The sequence below is a fragment of the Zootoca vivipara genome, chromosome 6 (assembly GCF_965207765.1).
Source record: "Zootoca vivipara chromosome 6, rZooViv2.hap1.1, whole genome shotgun sequence".
Taxonomy (NCBI): Eukaryota; Metazoa; Chordata; class Lepidosauria; order Squamata; family Lacertidae; genus Zootoca; species Zootoca vivipara.
The window spans coordinates 48,799,252-48,818,999 of NC_142589.1; the positions used below are offsets into that span (position 1 = coordinate 48,799,252).

Sequence of the window (19,748 nt, forward strand, 5' to 3'; positions counted from 1 at the left end):
CTTCCCCAGGGGGGCAATGCTGGCTCCTTCTGTATTCAGGGTGGCCAGCCAGGCACATGCAAGGTTACAGATATATGCAAATTACTGTTTTAGCTTTAAAGGTACACTCTCCTTTTCTACAACCAAAAGGTGCTTATCCTAAAATAAATGTGTTTGGGACAGCCAAAGCAAACTCTTATTTCATCCTAGAATGAATGTGATTTTTAGGGATTTTAAATTGTGGAACTATCCCTTTAAAAAAAAAGTGAGAGAGAGAGAACAAACCACAACAGAGAGTGTGTAGCTCTTGCTTCCTTTCGAGCACACACACACACTACCAGGCAACTGTCTCCTTCCCCTTCGTAGACACTCTCGGGGCCAGGCAGGTAAGAAAGAACATCACACTCTGATCAAGATTAAGAGTGCCACCATTTCCCCAAAGCAGTGTTCCCACATCACATCCCCAGAGGCTCTGAAACGCCTCCTTGATGGCCCATTTTTGCCTTCCTCCATCCAGCATCTCCAGCGGGGCAGGGGGGGGGCTGCCATCATCCCCATCCTCATCCAATTTGGGAGCTGGCCACACAGCCGCTTTGTGGACAGTAACTTGATTTCAAGCATGAAGGCAGCTGTTTGTCTTCCTCCCACACCCAAGAGCAGATGCCAAGTGTCTCTGGCAGATGGATGGGCCCTCGCCAGGCAGCCCCAGAGCCAGCCATCTTCCAGCCCAACCTGCTCCTCCAGAGAAAGACACCCCCTCCTTCCAGATGCAGCTCTTGCAAAGAACTAATGTTTGGAAGAGACCGCAGTGACCAGTGAACACACATTTGCCCCATCTATGTGAGAGCAATTAAAGCCACCCATTACTAGAACACGTCAACAGAAAGAGGAAAATAAATAATAAATAAATAGCCTAAAAAGCATAGTGTGTGATATCATGCTAGGAGGGACCTATGGGGAATTGGTGACAGCCAGTTCACTGATAAATAACAACATAGCAATTAATCATGGAAGAGTCAATACTCCGGCACCCTGCGTAATGAAATGAACTTTTGGGAGCCGCCTTGGAAGAAACATCCTAATGAAATCACTGTAATCCAAACCTCTCCCAATGATGGGCATTCTTGCAATGCAAAAGAGAGCAGGTAATTATTTCATCAATGTCAACTTTGAAAACAACTTCTCCAGACACAGGTACACTGAGAAATACACAATGCACTACCTCTAAAATGCAGTACATTTCTTGAATATTACACTTAATGAAGAAACTGAAGTGTTGGCAAAGCTGTGCATTGGATGGAGGTGCTAAAATGTGGGGCTGCGGGAAGTTGCCCAGTTTGCCTTGGAGGACCGAATGCTGGCTGTGGGCCACAGCAGTGCCAATGCCTGTTAAGGAGCTGCCTTGGGCAGCTAATCCACAAAGTAGAAGACAGACTTGAGAAGCCCCTGTGACTTCTGGTGGTGGGGAGCCCTTCTCTTCTGACTATCGGCACACACATCTCTGACAGAGGATTGGGGTCCAGCCTGGAAGCCAGACATCAGCCCAGCAACCTGCTTGGTCTTGATGCCTGTCACAGGGTCAGTCATAGGAACAAAGCTCCTATGAGTATGTGCAGGGAAAGGCTGACCACTGAGCAAGTCCAGAGCAGGCTCAAAGATGCATTGGATTAGTCAGCAGAAAGCAGCTTCCTGCCCAGGGTCAGCCGCAGGCCAGAGGAAAGCAGATTCCCTCCCTCCGTTGGCCTCTTCTTGGTCTGGAACTTCTCCTGCTTCCCCCCAATAAATTTTAGGGGAGCCCGTAAGTCCCAGGGACCACCATAGGGGGTTGGGAATTTAGAAGTGCAAACAAGCATTAAGGTGGCTCCAAGTCTTACAGCTGGGGAACAAAAAACTCTACAAATCTCCCCACATGTCTAACACCTGCCCATAGGTCAAGCGAGGACCATTGCTTGCCTTTCTCAGGGAAAAAGCACCTCACGCCAAACCAGAGGTGATGTTTGGGTGTCTAGCCGTAAAGTCGTTTTACCAGCCCAGCAGCTGTCCTATGCAATGATCTGAAATACCTGTGCAATCCTGCCAGGGATGCTAGCCTCAGAGTGGCACTCCAAAAAATATTTCCAGTCCAAGCGATGAACAGGTGAACCCATCTCAGCACAACAGCCCTTGTAGGTCAATAGCTACAGACAGATGTCACTGCCAGCTTGGCAGTCTGCCCATAAAGGACCATGGATTCCTTCTATCTTTCTAGAAGGGATAGAAAACACCAAGTCAAGGACAGCACCTGAGCATAGCTGCCAACTTTTCCCTTTTCTTGCGAGGAAGCCTATTCAGCATAAGGGAAAATCCCTTAAAAAAAGGGATAACTTGGCAGCTATGCACCTGAGACTTCAGAACAGCAGCTCTTCTGGAGAAGAGGCCTTTGGGCTGCCCCTTATTTACTGAGTCCTGGTACTTCTTCACCCTAAGGCAGGAGTCCTCAAAATGGGCAAGTGCAGTGGTAGCTGATGGAGGTGCTTTTCCTCTCCTTGCATCCTATTCCCTCCATCAGTGGGGAAAAGGCACCTATACCAGAGTCCAAAGTGGTAGTCTCATACCATTCTCTGCCTCATCCCCGTGGGAGCCGTTGTGTGTGATGCCATGCGCACACCCCTCCACACAACAGCCATTCCACCCCTGGTGCCCACAGCACTCCCTCAGCATTCCAAATGCGCCCACTGACCCCCCCAAAGTGGGTGAGCCCTAGACAACCTTCCCGAGGCAGGCGACAATAGCTAAACTTGTGTGGCATTGTAACAACACATCACATTTGCCTAGCGCTTTCAAGCAATGGAGCCCTAACCTTTAAGGACGGTCCTGAAGAGGTGTCTCAATATGAAGGAAGTGGAAGCCCACTGCTCCAACACAGAGCTAGCAGACCAGTTCCAGAAGAGCAATGTGGGAATATTTTTTTCTGAAAGCGACAGTGGTGGACTTTTCTCACCGGGCACTGCAAGTGTTTCTAGGCGCCCCTGAGCCATGCAGTGTCAGGTGGTGGATGCACTAGTGATGCCTGCAGAGGTGCAGGCCAAGCCCTGACTTGCCCTGCCCTCTCCAACTCTACAGGTGAGGAAGACCTAGCAGCACACCGCAGAGGCTAGCAGTAACTTGGAATGGCAGCTGGTGGCACAAGTGCCTGGATCCAATGCTAGCTCTCCCAAGCAAGCCAAGAAAGCAAATTCTTGCCAGCCTCATCTCTGCACCCTGTGGCCGAGAAACTAAGCCTGTGCTCATATGCTTGAAGTGCACTGAACGCTCACCAGCACAAGATAAAGGCTGATCACTATTGTTGTTGATTTCCCCTCCTGCCTTTTCCTGGAGCTTCTTCCCCAAGGTCCCCTCCTTCCAGGCCATCAACAGCACAAGCTGGAAACTGCAAATGGTTCTTGACTATAGAGCGCTATTTGGCAGAGGCAGGAGGAGGACAAAGCCATCCGGGCTGCACAAAAGAGCTTCCACTTTACCTTCCAGCTTCCTTGTGCTGATGCTGCCGGGCTGTTTGGCTCCAGCTTCTCACCTTGCACAGGTGGAGGGGGCCCCATCTACACATGAAGAGAGACAACCTGGCGTTAGCTGGAGAGCGACAGAGCTTGGGGAGCCCCTCCACCACCACCACTTCAAAGACTGCTTCAAAGACACACGAGGCACACACCTACACTCTGCTGAAATTTGCCCAGGGTTTTCCGCAAGTCAATGCAATTATTACCCTGGCTGAAAGGAGAAGGAAGGGAATGGGTGGGTGGGGGGCTGCTCTGGCTGGGTGAGAGGCATTGGAGATGTGGGTACAAAGGAGTGGGGGGGGGGGTCAGCCCTCAGGAGGCAACAGGGAAGAGACAGGCTTTGGACAGAGGAATTGGAGGGATAGGGATGTCAATGAATGTTGGGGGTATTTTGCCTCTAAAGAAGTAAAAATAAGCAAGGAAATGACATGTTTGTCTTCTCAAGGTTCCAGTGGATTTCCTTTGGATTATTCCATCTGGGTACTTTAAAGACACCAGTTTTCATGAAGGACTAGATACAACTTATTGTCTATGCACTGCTGCAGCCTGGGGAGAGGAGGCACATGCCAGGAATGGAGGGAACAGATGGCTGGCTTGTTTGAATACAGGGTGGAGCATGCATGATGCTATAACTGGCAGTCAGAGAAAGCAGGCAAAAGGATGGGGAGGGTTAACTGGGGATCCTCCTTTTCTCCTGGAACAACAAAGCAGCAAACACTCAGAGGCGACGGGGAGGAAAATAGCTGGGAAATCTTTAAGATATAGTCCCTGGAAAATATCAGGACTATTTATAAGTTATCGGATTGACTGGAAGGACTATATTTATATACGATTTCATGATTTTGATTTGCTGGAGCTCAGTAATCTGGTGTGGGTAGTTTTTTTTAAATGTAGAATCGGTTCTGAAAGTTATAATTTTTAAACATGCTCATGAGGGAGGAAGGAAAGGCAGGTGCCCATGAAAGATGCACCAACGCAGAAGAGGAAGCCTGACTCTTATCCCAGTGGAAGGGATGGCAGTAGGAGCACTTTGAGACACCTTGTAAAAAAATGAGGGAAAAGTATAAATAATAACAATAACACTAAAATGCTCCACTGATAAGCAAATCTTATCCAAGCAGCCCTGGGTGGATCCTGCTACTCTTAAGTGGAAACAGAGGCTTTACTCACAGCAGTACATTTGGGGGAGAAGATAGACAAGCCCCCTATTCACCCAGAGAAGACAGTAGGGTTTTTAGGGGGGGGGGAGCAGATACCAACCAATCTCCAGAGGCTTTGGGCTATACCGGTAACTTCCAGCAGCTCAGCAGAGAAAGTCTCAGGCTGCAGGACACTTGAAAAGAGCTTTAACAAATTTGGGCAGGGCTGGAAAGGTTAAAAAGAAAACATGGATATCTCCACATTTCCCCACAGAGATTAAAAAGCCTAGATTTTTATTATTATTTTTTTAATTAGAGCATTTGGGAAGGGCTCTTCTTCACCCCTCTGCTTAGCAGCCAGAAAATGCTGAAGCACTTTATTTTTGACAACATTCAGCACCTTCACCTCTGTGACAAACAAACAACACTATCTCTTTCTCCATTGGGGAGACAAGTGTTGGGCCAAGAGGAATTAAGTCTTGCTTTTCTCCCATCCAGTTCTCAGCACCCTCCAGCCTTCCCCCATAAAAACCAGGCAATATGTCTTAAAAGTCTATCCCATGTTTGTAAGGAGTCATTCCTTGAGGGTAGCAAAACCTCTACAGTCATACCTCGCTTTAAGTACGCCTCGGTTTGAGTATTTTCAGTTTAAGTACTCCGTGGACCTGTGTGGAATGGATTAATCCACTTTCCATTACTTTCAATGGGAAAGTTCGCTTCAGGTTAAGTATGCTTCAGGTTAAGTACAGACTTCCAGAACCAATTGTGTTTGTAAACCGAGGTACCATTGTACTTTGGAACTCCCTACCTATTGATGTTAGGCAAACACCAACAATGTACTCTTTCAGATGTGTGCTGAAAGCATTTGTTACAGTGGGCTGTCCCACTGACACATGATTTGGTTACATCTGTTCTTCAATTTGGTGTGTTTTTTTTTGCATTTTATTGTTTTTAGTTGTTTTAAATAGTTTTAAAAGTTTTAAATATATTTTTATTTGATTTTTGCTCTTTAATCAGAGAAACATTTGCTGCCCTGGGCTCCTGTCTCACTAACTCATTGGGAGCTCTTTGAGAGTGTCAACAAGCATATAGTTAGAGGTGAGCAGTTCAACAAAGGACCTCACCCAAGACTCCTGAGTAAGCTTAGCAGTCATGAGGGCATGACATTTTTGGATCAGTAAGCGATTAAGGAACAGGAAGTGAAGAGTAGGAATAAGTGAACAGTTTTCTGAATGGAGAGATGTAGGAAGTGAAACCTCCCAATGATCAGTATTGAAACCTGTGCTTTGAGTAAAGGTAAAGGTAAAGGTACCCCTGACCGTTAGGTCCAGTCGCGGATGACTCTGGGGTTGCACGCTCATCTCGCTTTACTGGCCAAGGGAGCCGACGTACAGCTTCCAGGTCATGTGACCAGCATGATAAAGCCGCTTCTGGCAAACCAGAGCAGCACATGGAAACACCGTTTACCTTCCCACTGGAGCGGTACCTATTTATCTACTTGCACTTTGACATGCTTTCAAACTGCTAGGTTGGCAAGGACCGAGCAACGGGAGCTCACCCTGTTGCGGGGATTCGAACCGCCAACCTTCTGATTGGCAAGCCCTAGGCTTTGTGGTTTATTTAGACCACAGTGCCACCCGCAGTGCTTTAAGTAGTAGAGGTCTAATTTGTTCATAAATGAGCCAGAGTGAGGAATGAGCACTCATGTAACTAAGTTTGTTGACAATATTAATTTGTTCAGGGGAGGGGGAGGATTCTGAGGAGCTCCAGAAGGATTTATCCAAACCAGTTGAATGGGCATTAAAATACAAATGCAATTCAATGTAAGTACAGTAGGACCTTAGGGTGAAGGGTGGGAAATGAATGAATGAATGAGTGTATAATGAGCAGGAAGTTATCTTCATTTCACACCTATGTCCCTGCAGTTTGAACTGCCAGTGACTGACCAGCAACGATACTTTGGGGTCACAGCAGATAGCTCAGTGATGGTGCTGGCCCAATTTGTGGCAGCTTTGAAAAATGTGTATGTATGTATGTACTTATATCAGCTTACCCAGGGCAACCCAAAGTGACTTACAAGCAAACAAACAGACAGTAGACAAACAGACAGTAGACCAAGAGGAACGAGAAATACATTAAAAACATCCCACCCACTTCTAAAAGGCCTGGTTATAGAGGAAGGTTTTGGCCTGGCACCTGAAGATATGTAATGAAGGGGCCAAGTGAGCCATCCTAGGGAGAGACATTCCACAAATGGGGAGCCACCACAGAAATTGCCCGTTCTCGTGTTGCCACCCTTTGGGCCACTCATGGAGGAGGCACACGAGGAGAGGCCTCGGATTATTAATGTATGGTCCAGGTCAGTCCATATGGAGAGAGGCAGTCCTTGAGGTACTGCTGCTTTATAGGTCAAAAACAACACTATGAATTGGGCCCGGAAACTAATTGGCAGCCAGTGCAGTTGGGCCAGGAATGGAGTTATATGCTTAAGTGAACAACTTGGCCATTGAAACCCATGCTTAGGGATCATTGGGAAAGGAATTGAAAATAAAGCTGCTGGTATCATAATGCCACTACTGTATACCAATCTATGAAGTGACCACACTGGGAAGACTGTATTAGTACAGTTCTGGTTAGCTCACATCTAAAAGGATATTGTAAAGCTGCAAAAGGTTCAGCAAAGGGCAAATGGGATTTTTGAGGGAATAGAGGTTACTCCAGTACAAGGAAAGGTTTGGGGTTTCTTAGTGTGGAAAAAGCTAAGTGTGAAGATAACAGAGGTGCATAGAATTAAACCTGGCATTGAAAAAGTGGACAGAGGCAAGTTTCCCTCTGTGTCTCTTAACAGTAGAGCTTCTGGACTTCCAGCAGAGCTTAATTTGGAGGATCCAGGCCAGAGAAAAGAAAATGCTTCACGCAGCACAGAGTTAAATTGTGGGACTGATACTCACACAAGATGTAGTGATGGCCTGGCCACCATTTGGGTCCCTCGAACGGTACACGTGAACATTAAAGAAAGAGGCAAAGTTTTACAATAGACTAAGCTTAATTCAAACAAACAAAGGAAGCACAAAAGAACAGAAGTTCAAGTAAGAGTTCCTTAACAAAACACTGCAACACTTCCATCAGTAGTTAGCAAACAACAGCTTGAACCTGATGAACGAGAACAAGGCACCCATTTAAAAGGAAGCTTAAAAGCATAGTTTAGATTGGTGGAAACCAAGGCAGTGCTAGCTCTGGTGGATCCCCAGGGGCATCAGATCTTAGAACTTACTGATTTTACCACTGTTTGGAACATCCATTTTTAAACTGAAACATGTTAACCATAGAAACTGCCTAAACCAATTTGTCCAGTTTTTCTTAAACCATCTCAGAATTGCGCATGAGAACACCGGCGAACTTTCAACTCAAAAGATGAAAGATTCTAACATTTGTTGGTGACATCAATTCTTCATCCACCAGTAACCACACTGTGGGCTTGAGCCATGACGGGATTTTTAACTTGTTCCTTATGTCGCTGTGTTCCTTATGTGGCCAAGATTAAAACTTGGGTGTCTCCCTAAGGTGACTCAAAACTCATTTCTAAGCATGAGTGAAACTAAGCTCTGGCCCCTGTTGAGAAAGTTGCAAAGCCAAGTGACTCTTCTACTGCAAGATCCCCATTCCAAATGGCCAAGACACAGGCAGGCCTCACATCTTCTCCATTGGACTCACAAGTGCAGATATGTAGGGCTCTGGTCCACATGGGTCAAACTTTGAGCTGGAGGGCACCACAGCCTAAAATTCCTATTCAAAGCCAGGGTAAAAGAGCCAAATATTCTACTCGGTTCCAAAAGGGAGCCTTGATAGTGAAGAGGAGAGGAAGACTCCACATCATCTTTGTGTACAGCTGGCCACAGTTTTGCTACTATTTCAACCCTGGAAGCAATGGCAAGGACTCCCAGCCATCATTTCCTTCCCAGAGTGGAAAAGGAAGGAGCCCCTTACCCTCAATTGGACTTGCCTTTGGATGCTATAATGTAGCTCCACCATAAAGCTGAATCAGAAGCAAAACTCCACTATTGGACAGGGGAAATTCAAAGTGTGTGGGGGGGGAGGGTGCCCATGGAACACAGCAGCCATCTGTAGTAATTTCAGCACACACTTCGTTCCAGTTTGCAGTCAACACCCCACCCTGCCATAATAATAATAATAATAATAATAATAATAATAATAATAATAATAGGGCTTTTCGGTTTGTCCACAATGGAGATTTATATGCATTTGAAGCTGCTTGTGTCCCTGTTGTTGTTAGTATTTTGTAATGTGCACACATTCTCCTCATCCAATTAATCCAATCCGATTAGGGTAGAAAATTCAACATAAAATCACATGCCGTATTACTGGACTGTGGAAGTACATTGGGTGTTTTTTTCAGCATGTGTGGCTGACATTTCCCCTGCCATTATGCTTCCACCAGCCTAAATTATGGACTACTAAAAATGAGGCTGCATTTTAAATTTTAATATTGTATTTTAATCTGTATTTTTATTAATTGTTTTCTTTTCTTTTATGTCTTATTGTAATTTTATTGGTGTTAGCCACCCTGAGCCCGGTTTTGACCGGGGAGGGCGGGGTATAAATAAAAAATTGTTGTTGTTGTTATTATTATTATTAAGGAATTGATGCAGCCTGCCATTTTTACCACTTGTTTGTGGTTATTATTTTATTATTTATTTTCAAGCAGCTCACTTGCACAGAACTGCGCTTGAAAAAATAATATGGAAAATAATAATGAAATCTGCCCTTGCATGTGCGGGAGGCGGAAAAGCAAAAGGGGAGGAAAGGAAGGGGCAGGCATTTCAGAGGAGAAGCTTCAAATTCTGGCCTGACACGAAGCCGGACAGGCACATTCTTTTTTTTTCTTTTTTTCTACTGCTCTGGCACACCAGGAAACCTGTATTACTTTTTTTTAAAAAAGGGGGTTTGCATGCACAAGTAAACAAAGTACCTGTATGCGTGTCCACAAGCAACCTCAGGTTTCTGGAACTGCTGGTGGGTGGGGGAGTGCCAGCTGAAGGGCAGGGATAGTCACACATAGCATGAGCACATCCTCCGTGAGCCACACACTAGAAACAGTGCAGAAACACTGGGACAGATTTTGGAGGCATAGAACAAAGTGCTTGTGTGTGGAGGGAGGCGTGCCAATGCACACATGTGAAGGATGCAGTCGCTGTCTCCTGCCAACAGAGCAGTGGAGAAGAGAGAGCCGCCCAGCCCTGGCCTAGAATAATGCAGACACGATGCCTCTGATCCCCTCCTCCCTGGCAGTATTCACGACAATTCATTTCCATCTTTCTGGCAAGAGAGGAGACCAAGATATGCAAGCGCCCAGGCAGATAGCCTGCCCAAAGTCAGCCCAGCCTCTCCTGGATTGGGTGCCCCTCCCTGCCTTCCAGGGGGCCCAGCTGATCTCCCTAAGTTGCACTGGGGCAGGGATAAATGCCACAGTTGTGAAGGGGAGGGAAGGAAGGAAGGAAGGAAGGAAGGAAGGAAGGAAGGAAGGAAGGAAGGAAGGAAGGAAGGAAGGAAGGAAGGAAGGAAGGAAGGAACGAACCATGGAACCATCACTGGTGTCTCATGGTGCTCAGAAGAGGTGGGGCTTGCACTCTGACAGATTAAGTCATGGAAGGCACCCCACTCTCTTGAGGTGATGGCTCAAACATGTTTAATTGAGCAGTTATGGAAAAGTGGGGGGCTGAATGCCTGATGTGACACCTCCCCCCTCCCAAAAAAATATGCTGCTGGGGGTGGGAGGAAGAAATACCATCTTCTCTCCATGGGACTTAGACCTGATCTGATCTAGGGGAGCAATTTTGATGAGGGAAGAGTTAAGCATCTCCACCACCAGCAAGCATAGGATCAAAGTCAGAGCCTGCACACCAGCACTTACAGTCGTACTGGAATGAAAAGACCAAGAGCTCCCCTCACGGCTCTCCCATGAAACGCGCAGTTTCTCCCCCAACTGCTGATGCTCCAGAGAAAACTGTGCTTGCTGCGTCATGGTGGGCCACTGCCGAGCCCTCCTCTCAGGGTCATGAGGGAATACAGGTTTCCATTCATTGCTCAGACTCTTTCTGAGCACCAACCAGCCTTTGTCTGGTTTTGTGGGCCAGAGGGATTGAGGGGCTGTGGGTGGCTAAGATCAACCTGTGCAAAAGGAGGCATCAGAATGCTTCACTTACCACCAAGCATCTCAAGATCTTTCCAGCTGCCTCCATCCTTCTGTTCTGGGGTGAGACAAGAAGGGCTTGTGGTCCTGATGCAGATGACTCCAATGAGTGACTTCTTCAGGTTCCCATATACTATATTGGGCTCTGGCCCCTTGTCAAAAGGGGCTTCTTCCCAGCCTCAGCTCCTTCCTTGTCCAAAACTGGCAGGCGGGCATACAGGGAGGCCAAGCCAAGGCTCCAGCCTGTTCAGTTGTTTGCAGCACCAGCGCAAAGGGGAAACAGGGGAGATCGTGGGACCTCCCTCTACCTGGGACTGACTGAATCAGGCTATCTCACCACTGCTTCTCCATGGCTCCAGGAGGCTCCCCAAAGGTGGGTGTTGTTGTACCCAAGAATGTTACAAAATCCTAATCTTTCCACAAAGGGAAGCTCTGGAACACGAGCTTTGCAAATGTGGACCTGCTAGTTGCTTGCCATGAGTTCATACTTTGTTTTTGTGAAGGAAGATCTGCTTCAAACATTAGTTTCTTATTTTATTTTAAATTTTAGCGACTTATAGCCTACTTATCTCCATCAATATTGGACCTGAAGCAGCTTACAAAAATGAAGCCCGCTTACACAGCTCTGGAAACTTAGTTGGGATTTGAGAAGAGCACCCACACCCAGACACCCCGGCGTACCCTCATTCTTTTCTTCTTAGTCTTCAGATATAGCAAATATTTGCGTCTCCCTTCATGGGCCATAGAAATCTTAAGTGTCCCATGAAATGTTATTTGATGCATCAGCAGGAACAGTGTTTATTTTCACATTTGGACACCCTTTGGCATTCAGAGCCTGAGTTCTCCATCCCCCACCACAGAGGGTAGAGAAGGCTCTGAGGCAAGAGGAAGCCATGGGAGGGACAGGGTAGCTCCTTCTGTGCTCACTGAGTCAACCCCAAGTGAAGTGGATGAAGTCCCCTGGCAAGTGAGGGGGCCACCTGAAACCCAGGCAGAGGGTTGTTTTTCCAAAGAGTGAAGGCTGGTTGAAAGAGGCATCATTGCATGTGGGCTGTGTGCCCACCCCACTTTTGCCTCTGGTCAAACAGGTTGCGCAGATTCTTTGATGGTTTCAAAAACCTGCCAGATCTGTTGAACCAAAGGCAGCAACAGGTCAAATAAATGTTTGGAAGCACATGGAAACAGAATGATCTCTGGGGATTTCTCAAGTGATCCATGGAAGACTAACCAGGATGCAAGAGTTGGAAGAAGAAAGAGGTGAGCTAGAAGCAGCTCCCAGATTCTGACATGCAAGATTTTTGGCAAGATGGTTGAGGAGGGGTGTGAAAAAGCAAGGGAAGACCCAGGGACCACCCCATATCTGGCAGCAGGCAAAGTACTTGCAACAACCAGAGTATGGAATCCCTCCCCAGCGAGGAACTCTGCATCAGGGAGGCTCAAGCAGCAGGGCTTGAACAGCTGCGTCCAGCAACCCCCTACTGGACCACCCCATGGACCCAGCTGATCTGCCTGGAGAAAAGCAAGTGCCAGCAGGAATTCCTCCTCCTTGTGAGAGGTCACCTGGGCACAAGGGCCCAGCATCCAGCCTGGATACAAGGGGCCTCCCTGGTGTGTGGAGCTGGGTTATAACTGTACCCCACCTCCATTGCTAACCTTTTCATAAAAGGGCAGCGGCTGCTGCAGGATCAGAGAGGATCTAAAACCTGTGACAGGCCAGCATGGAAAGGAGAAGAACAAAAGCAAGTGACATTGGTGGAAAAATAAAAATGTATCTTGAAAGCTCATTCCTGGTTATCTTCAATCCTATCTCTATCACAGGATCTCCTGTTAGCTTTCTAACACTTTCCTCCCTGCCCCCAGGAAATGCCAAGAACTCTCAGAGGAACCTCCCAGACACCCAGGGACTATAGGGCTAGATCCTGGACCCTCAAAGACACCTTTCTCTGAGCTGGAAGAACCAGGTGTATCCCACCCATATCACCAGTCGGGAAGAAAACTACGGAACAAAGGAAGGAGGGCCTGTCTTCAGCCCCAGGGTTGGCCCTTCCAGGCTCTGGAGCTTAAACATTTATTCATTTCATAAAAGTTATATCCTGCCTGCCTGGTTTATTTATTTATTTTACAAAGTGGTCCAGCAAACTTTGACCAGCCTGCAGTCTTGCTTGTTGCCCCCCCCCCCCCGGTTTCAGCATCAGAGAAGAACACGAAACCTGGTATGAGTCTGTGTCCAGACCTAGATGTATTGGGTTTGACTGGTGGCCACAGAGTTTGTGGTGTGCTTTGGGTGGAACAATGCCCTGCAGACACAATGGGAGCGAAGCCCAAAGGTATAACTATGTCCGTTCATCATCAATGTACCCAAGCTCACAACATTACAGACGGAGAGATACAAAGGGCCAGACGAGACCAGCCCCTGGGGCGGGTCCATAGGTCATCTCTGCTCCCCAGGAAAGTGATTCTGTTCATTTAGGTGTTGTTTCAAATCACTTAAACATCACAGTTTCAATTGAGTGAAAAAAGAGAGAAGGAGGTGAAGGCTCCTGGTAACCTAGGAATCTTCTACTACAAGGCAGACCTAAAAGAAAAAAACAGTTCCCAGCTGAAACCACAGCCCATGCTGGGCAGTGATTCTCCCCACTGACAGGTCTTGGGAGCCATGCTTGTATTCCCCCCCACCCCCCCGCGCGCAAAAATAATAATTCTCACCACCCTTGGTCTGGCAGCAGTATAACAGAACCCAATCTATCATTCACAACATCAGGGGTCTGCTTCCCGCTCAGCTTCCCATGTGATATTCTACCAGCAATGCTCTTCCATGTTCTACGCACAACAAAAAATCAGCATGCAAATCTCACACCAGGAATGGCAATATTCAAAAGCCAGTGATGGACTTCAAAGGGCGACTTTGCAACGTGAAACCGCTGAATTACAATTCTTCAAGAAGTTATCACTGGTGGACTGTATCAGCACTATGGATTCTTATCACACACAACGTATGTTAATTGGCTCACCAATGCCAGGACGTCAGTGTTTTCAATGCAACAGACTTCTGTGAATGAACCCTGTTCATACGGTAATTATCCCTATCTGTACTTTCTGCGTTTCATTTCTTTCTGACTTCACTGTTAACAATCCCCACCAACCATGCGTATACTCAAACATGCAGACATGCATCACTCAGGACACCACTTCAAGCATCTCTAGTTCCCAAAAGCTTCTGCCGGGACAAACACGTTTGTCTTTTAGGTGCCACAAAGAGCACTTTCCTGGGGGGGGGGCGCTACTGGGCAGATAAGTGGCATTGCTGCTTGGGTGCCTCAGAGAAGCTCCAAAGCAGAAAATGCATCAAGGTGATGCTCACCCCCTTATATCTGTATCTCCCACATACCTGGTACTCAGAAGTACACTGTCTCTGCAGCTTGTGTCCACATCCCCACCACGAGCAACTTGACTACTAGTTGATTTCTTTTTATCTCCAGTGCCAGGACTGTCAGGGGCTGGCACCAGCATAGGGGATTTGTAAGCAGACATTCCCATTTTTCACAGTGACTGTAGATTCAAGTTAGGCATGTGCATTAAGCCAGTCTTGCCTACACTGACTGCCAGCAGCAGCAGCAGCAGCAGCAGCAGCAGCAGCAGCAGCAGCAGCAGCAGCAGGTCCTCACTTTTAGCCAGAGATGGGTGCTTCTCAGCCCTATCTGCCATCAGGGATTCATCAGGAACACTGTCCCTGCAATGCGGGTTCTCTACTTGGGGCTCATCTACATCCCTTTCTTTTTATAAATGGCCTGCCCTACTGGGCACAAGATATTGCTCAGCCCCCTCTCCTCCATCACAGACTTGATACTAAACCCCAATGAGCCCTCATCCAGTCTGTCCCTATTTCCACAGCAGGATTGGCCAGTTCCCTCCCCACCCCACCCCTTTTGCAAAGAGCCCTTGCATTGCTCTAGCAGGCAGATGGTGCAGCTGACCCACATGTTCCCCAGAGCTAGCCTCAGCCCCACTGGCCATCTTCTTGACCTAGCCCTGCCTTGGTTCTTCCCGACACCCTGGGGCTTCTCTTGGTCCTCCTCTTCTGGCCAATCCAGCATCTCAAGAAGGGGAAAGACCCTTCGCTTCTGCTGCTGATGCAAAGCCCAACCTCTGCAGGTTTCCTTGGGAGCAATTCCCATTGAGCACCAGCTGGGGACTTCCATCTATTTCAGCTGGAGGGACTGTGATGCCACCCGCCTGCAAAAGTTTCAGATTGCTGCTTCAATCAAATGTGGGGGGGGGCCCCGCTGGATCTCTGCCCACCCTCGGTTTACTAGCCTGCGCGGCAGGAAGGTTTGGGAACAACAACATGCTTCACACCTGCCAGACTGGCTTCCAAACTGTTTCCCAAAACTTGGAACAGGGAGCAAAGTGGGGGTAGAGAGATGCTTGCCATGCCCTCAAGGTCTGCTGGAGGCTAGAGGTTTCCCAGAATGGGATGGGACTCCAGTGGGTCCTCATCCCTACTTCAAGAATAAAATTGGCCTTGGCCTCTCCAACACCTGGGATGAAGGGAGCAGTTCACCACTCCGTCCCCTTTCAGAGCAGGGATGCCCCCGTCCTCTGCTCTTGCAGGACACCTGGTCTTCCAGGGGGTAGCCTAGGGGCTGGAAGCGTCTTTTGCCACACAAAGAGCCATCCCTCACAAAGTGCTCCTGGAAACTGGTATCGCTGACTGCTCAGAGCTCCCTGGTGATGAGGCACAACCTCTCAAGCTGAGTCCTGACACATAAGACCCAGAAACGACTCTCTACGTTTCCCTTACCAATAGAACACAGGGCAAATGTTAAGTTGGTCAATTGTGGCATGCTCACTGTCCTTGGGCTGCTTTGCCTGGCCCAGGAGTCTTCCCTACCTAACAGGCCCCTGAAGAAGGGGCAGCAAAGCCCAGCTCCAACCACAGATCCACCTGTGGAAGCCTAAAGCGGAGAGCAGGTGATTTGCAGGAAGGCGTTCTGCACAGCAAGCAGGGTGCTGAAATGGCTTGTGCAAGGAAGCCAAGCCGCACAGGAAGACCAGCTCCCTCCCTTTGGAACTCTTGCCACCTTGACTCAGCCTTGTGGTCCAGATGCTGAGCAAGCCTCCCTGTGCCAAAGGCCCCTGTCCAAGGGAGGTCCCCCTCCTGCTCTGTGGATCAGCCAAAGCAGGAGAGGTTCTGCCAGGCCAGGGGCATGGCACGTTCCTCCTTCCCTCCCATTCCCCCCATTCTAGGAAGCCAGCATGTGTAGGGATGGCCAAGAGCCTGCGGAGGTGCTGACTGGGCTCACCTGTGATGAGAACGGCTCTCCCCACCGCAGGGATCCTCTTCCTCTGTGTGGCCCCTGCCAAGACAAGCCAGCAGGCGGTGCCCGTGAGAGCTGTGCCCAGGGGCAGGGGCAGGAAGGCTCGGCTGAAGCCCTGCAGCAGGACCAGGAGCCCCACCTGGAGCAGCAGGCCGGGGGTCAGCAACAGGTCAGCGCGCAGGAGTTTGACGGCCAGACTGGAGAGGAAAAGCAGCCACAGCAGGGAGCTGCACGCCCAGCCCAGCTCCATAGCCTTAGGAGGAAGGGCGGGCGGGAGGAGAGCCTGGGTCTTGCGCGAGGGGCGGAAGCAGGGGGAGCCCCGGGCTTGCAAGGCAGAGGGACAGCCAAGGGGAGGCCTCTGTGCAGGAGGGCCCACGGGGTGCATCTGCAGGACTGGGAGATCGAAAGCGGCACCAGGTTTATAAAAGAGCAGCAGGCAAGGGAAAGGGGAGGAGCTGCCCGGGCCCTGCCAATGGGAGAAGTTGCAGGCTCCCCTCTCTCTCTCTCGCCCTCTTTCTCCCTCTCCCTCGCAGGCAGGCAGAGGCGCACATGGTGGCCCCAGGATAGAAGCAAAGGGGCTGGGAGTCGCTGGCCGGCCGGTTCCTCCCCCTCCCGCCTGACTCCTGCCTACCTTCTTTCCCACCCTCCCTCCCTCTCTCCAGCTGGAGCCTTTTTGCCCCCGTGGGGCAGCAGTCACGGCCTTGCCTGAGGAGGCTGGCCCCGCGGCCTGAGCCATGGCTGGAGAGCTGCAGGGAGGCCCCTCCGGAGAGCGAGGCGGCCTGGCCTTGCCGCCGAAGGAGAGAGAGCGAGAGGGCGCCAGCTGGGCGACGGGCGCGTCGGTAGGCTTGTCCCTGACCCAAGCCTAACAAGGGATGCGCTGGGCAGGAGCAGGGCCTCGCAGTCAGCTGGTGCTGCCCCCCCCCCAGCAAGCCAGGAGGAGCTCCTCCCCCTCCGCCTACAAATATTTGGGTTCTTACCAGGCAGTGTTCAAACAAACAAAAAACACCCAGCAACTTGCAAATGCAAAGTGCAGCGGCAAAGTCCTTCTCTCCACCCCGCCGACCCTACAGCCAGGAAGGTCCCAAGCCCGCCGGCCAGGGGCTTGGCTTGGCTTCTTTGTTCTTTCCTCCTTTGTGGGCAGCCCGTTCGCCCGCCGCCCTCGCAAGGAGGCCGCGGGACACAAGAACCTCCTCCTCGCCCGCTGGGACTCCGGCAGAGAAGCCCGTCCAGCCGAACAGCCTGGGCTCCTCAGCCTCAGGTGCTCCTGGACCTCTCCATGAGACCCTCAAGAGGACCCCAGAGCGCCCTCGTCCCTCTTCCCTTTACAGGGCATCACTGGGGCAAGAGGAAGGCAAGGAGAGAGGGGGCTCCCCCTTGGAAATCACTTCGCCTTCGCCGCCTCCGGGGCTTCCTCCTGGCGAGCAGGTGGCAGAAGCAGGAGGGAGCTTTCCAGGCGCTGTTCCCGGAACGTCCACCAGGTCGCGCAGCCTTCCCCGTGTCAAGCCCGAAGCCGCATTTCCCCCGGGAGGCTGCTGCTGCCTGCGGGGAATCCTCAACACAGCAGGTGGCTGCGAGTTCAAGTCTCCTCTTTTAGGCTGGCAGAAAGGTTATCAAAGGACATTTCTACCTGAATCCAATGGGAACTATGGAGCCAGGGTTTAATGAGGCAGGAGGTGGCTGGGGGCGGGGTTGCTGGCTTTTAAAGGGGGGCCCCACTGGTCTCCCAGCCCTGCAGTGCAGAGTGAGTGGTACCAGGGACCTGTTCAAGCTGGAGACCTGGGACGTCAGAGAAATGAGGGCCCCTCTTCTGTGCAGAGATAGGCCAGAGCAGTCCATGGGAACTGGGATTGTGGGGCAGCCACTTGACACTGAGGGAGCTGCACAGGGTGCCTATAAGCTCCTCGTTTAAGGTTTTCCTTTTGGGTCTCTTGGGCCCAAATGGTTAAGGGTCTTGTAAATTAAGGCAAGAACCTTGAGTCTGGCCAAGTAGCTTCTGGACAGCCAGTGCAAGTTTTGGAGAAAGTTCTGTGCTGGCCATATCAACAGTCTAGCTGCAGTGTTTTGAACCAGATGGAGCCTTTGGACCAGGCATGAGGGCAGTCCCACATAGAGCACATTGTAATAACTGAGTCTTGAGGTTTCTGGTGCATGCATCAGGCTACAGACAATACCCTTGATCGAAACCACTGGAGGTGGTTAGGCTGGGGTATTAAAATGACCTCGTTGTCATGGGATGTGGTCATTGCTCTGTCTAGCTAGGTGGCCATTCTAGCAGCACAGGGGACAGACTCCCTCGGGTGCTTCAGAGGTCCTTGCCCAAAGATAGCCTATGACTCCAAAGTTTTGCAATTGTTCAGTTTCCCAAATGCGTGGTACAACCTTCCTTGCTTGAATTAGAAAGCCTTAGAAGGACAGGCAAGTCCTTTTGCAGTCTGCTTCTAGGCAAACAGGCAAAACTGTCCTGAAATGTGACATTCTTCTTCCAAAGAATGTTGTTTGGCCATCTCAGGTGGTGCACACACTGTATGTTTAAGGCACATGGCTTCTTCCAAATAATCATGGGAACTGTAGTTTACCCCTCACAGCGTTCCCAGTGCCTTTGACAAGTGACAGGTCCCAGGATTGTTGGGGGGAAGTTGTGTGGTTTAAATGTATATTGCGTGTGCAGCCTCATACCCTGATATTACAAGTCCTGCTTATTTAAGAGTGAGGGGCCAACTAACCATCTTTCAGGTTGGGAGGGAGCTCCACATCCTGGGTGCCAGTAGAGTGGTGGTCCTAAGGACCTGCAAGGCAGAACATTTGGGTAGCTTGTGTGAAATCTTCCTTCTAAGGCCAGCTCAGGAGACCTTGCTGTGATGCAAGGCCTGGCAAGTTTTCAGATTGCTCCCAGGCTGCATCTCTCAGGACAGGTTTATTTGGCTATGTTCGAAGCAAGAGGGAAAACAAGCAAGTAGTAGGCCCTCTACTCACTGGGAGAGAGTGATGCCCAGGTCTCTTCCTGACCTGTAGGCCAGGACAAACTTAGACATAATTGTTAATATGAGTCTCCCGTTTCTGAAGCACGGTGGGCACAGCAGAGCGAGCAGAGGCCCTCTACTCACTGGGAGAGAGTGATGCCCAGGTCTCTTCCTGACCTGTAGGCCAGGACAAACTTAGACATAATTGTTAATATTGAGTCTCCTGTTTCTGAAGCACGGTGGGCACAGCAATCATACATGCATGTTTATTATTCTTCAATATCCTCCTTGCCATATTAATTGGAGCTTTCAGCAGAAAGGTAACAGCTAAAAGGAGGACAGCAAAGCAGTCAAGACCAACTTAAACTGGACAACTTTTTATTCTCAGCCATTGCTAACCATCTGGTAGAACTGATGGAGTCACAAAATGATCAAGTCAATGGAGCAAGTAGCGAATATTGCACAGAGATACCTGTTAGGAGATTCCTGCACTGCAGGGGATTGAACTAGATGACCCTCATGGTCTCTTCCAAATCTACAAATCTGATTCTGAGAATGTAAGGTCCAATAAATTCCGCAACTGCCTCACTGGCAATTTCATTTCC

General features: G+C 49.5%; 1 protein-coding gene across 1 annotated transcript in view; it reads right to left on the minus strand.

The window, feature by feature from the left end:
• HSD11B2 (hydroxysteroid 11-beta dehydrogenase 2) overlaps positions 1 to 16,576 on the minus strand; it is a 29,307-nt gene extending 12,731 nt beyond the window's left edge. The window contains exon 1 of the mRNA XM_035118884.3: positions 16,169 to 16,576. Within this exon, the coding sequence (XP_034974775.3) occupies positions 16,169 to 16,568 (400 nt within the window). The 5' untranslated portion in view covers positions 16,569 to 16,576. The remainder of the gene's footprint in view (positions 1 to 16,168) is intronic.
• Between the last annotated feature and the right edge of the window lie 3,172 nt (positions 16,577 to 19,748).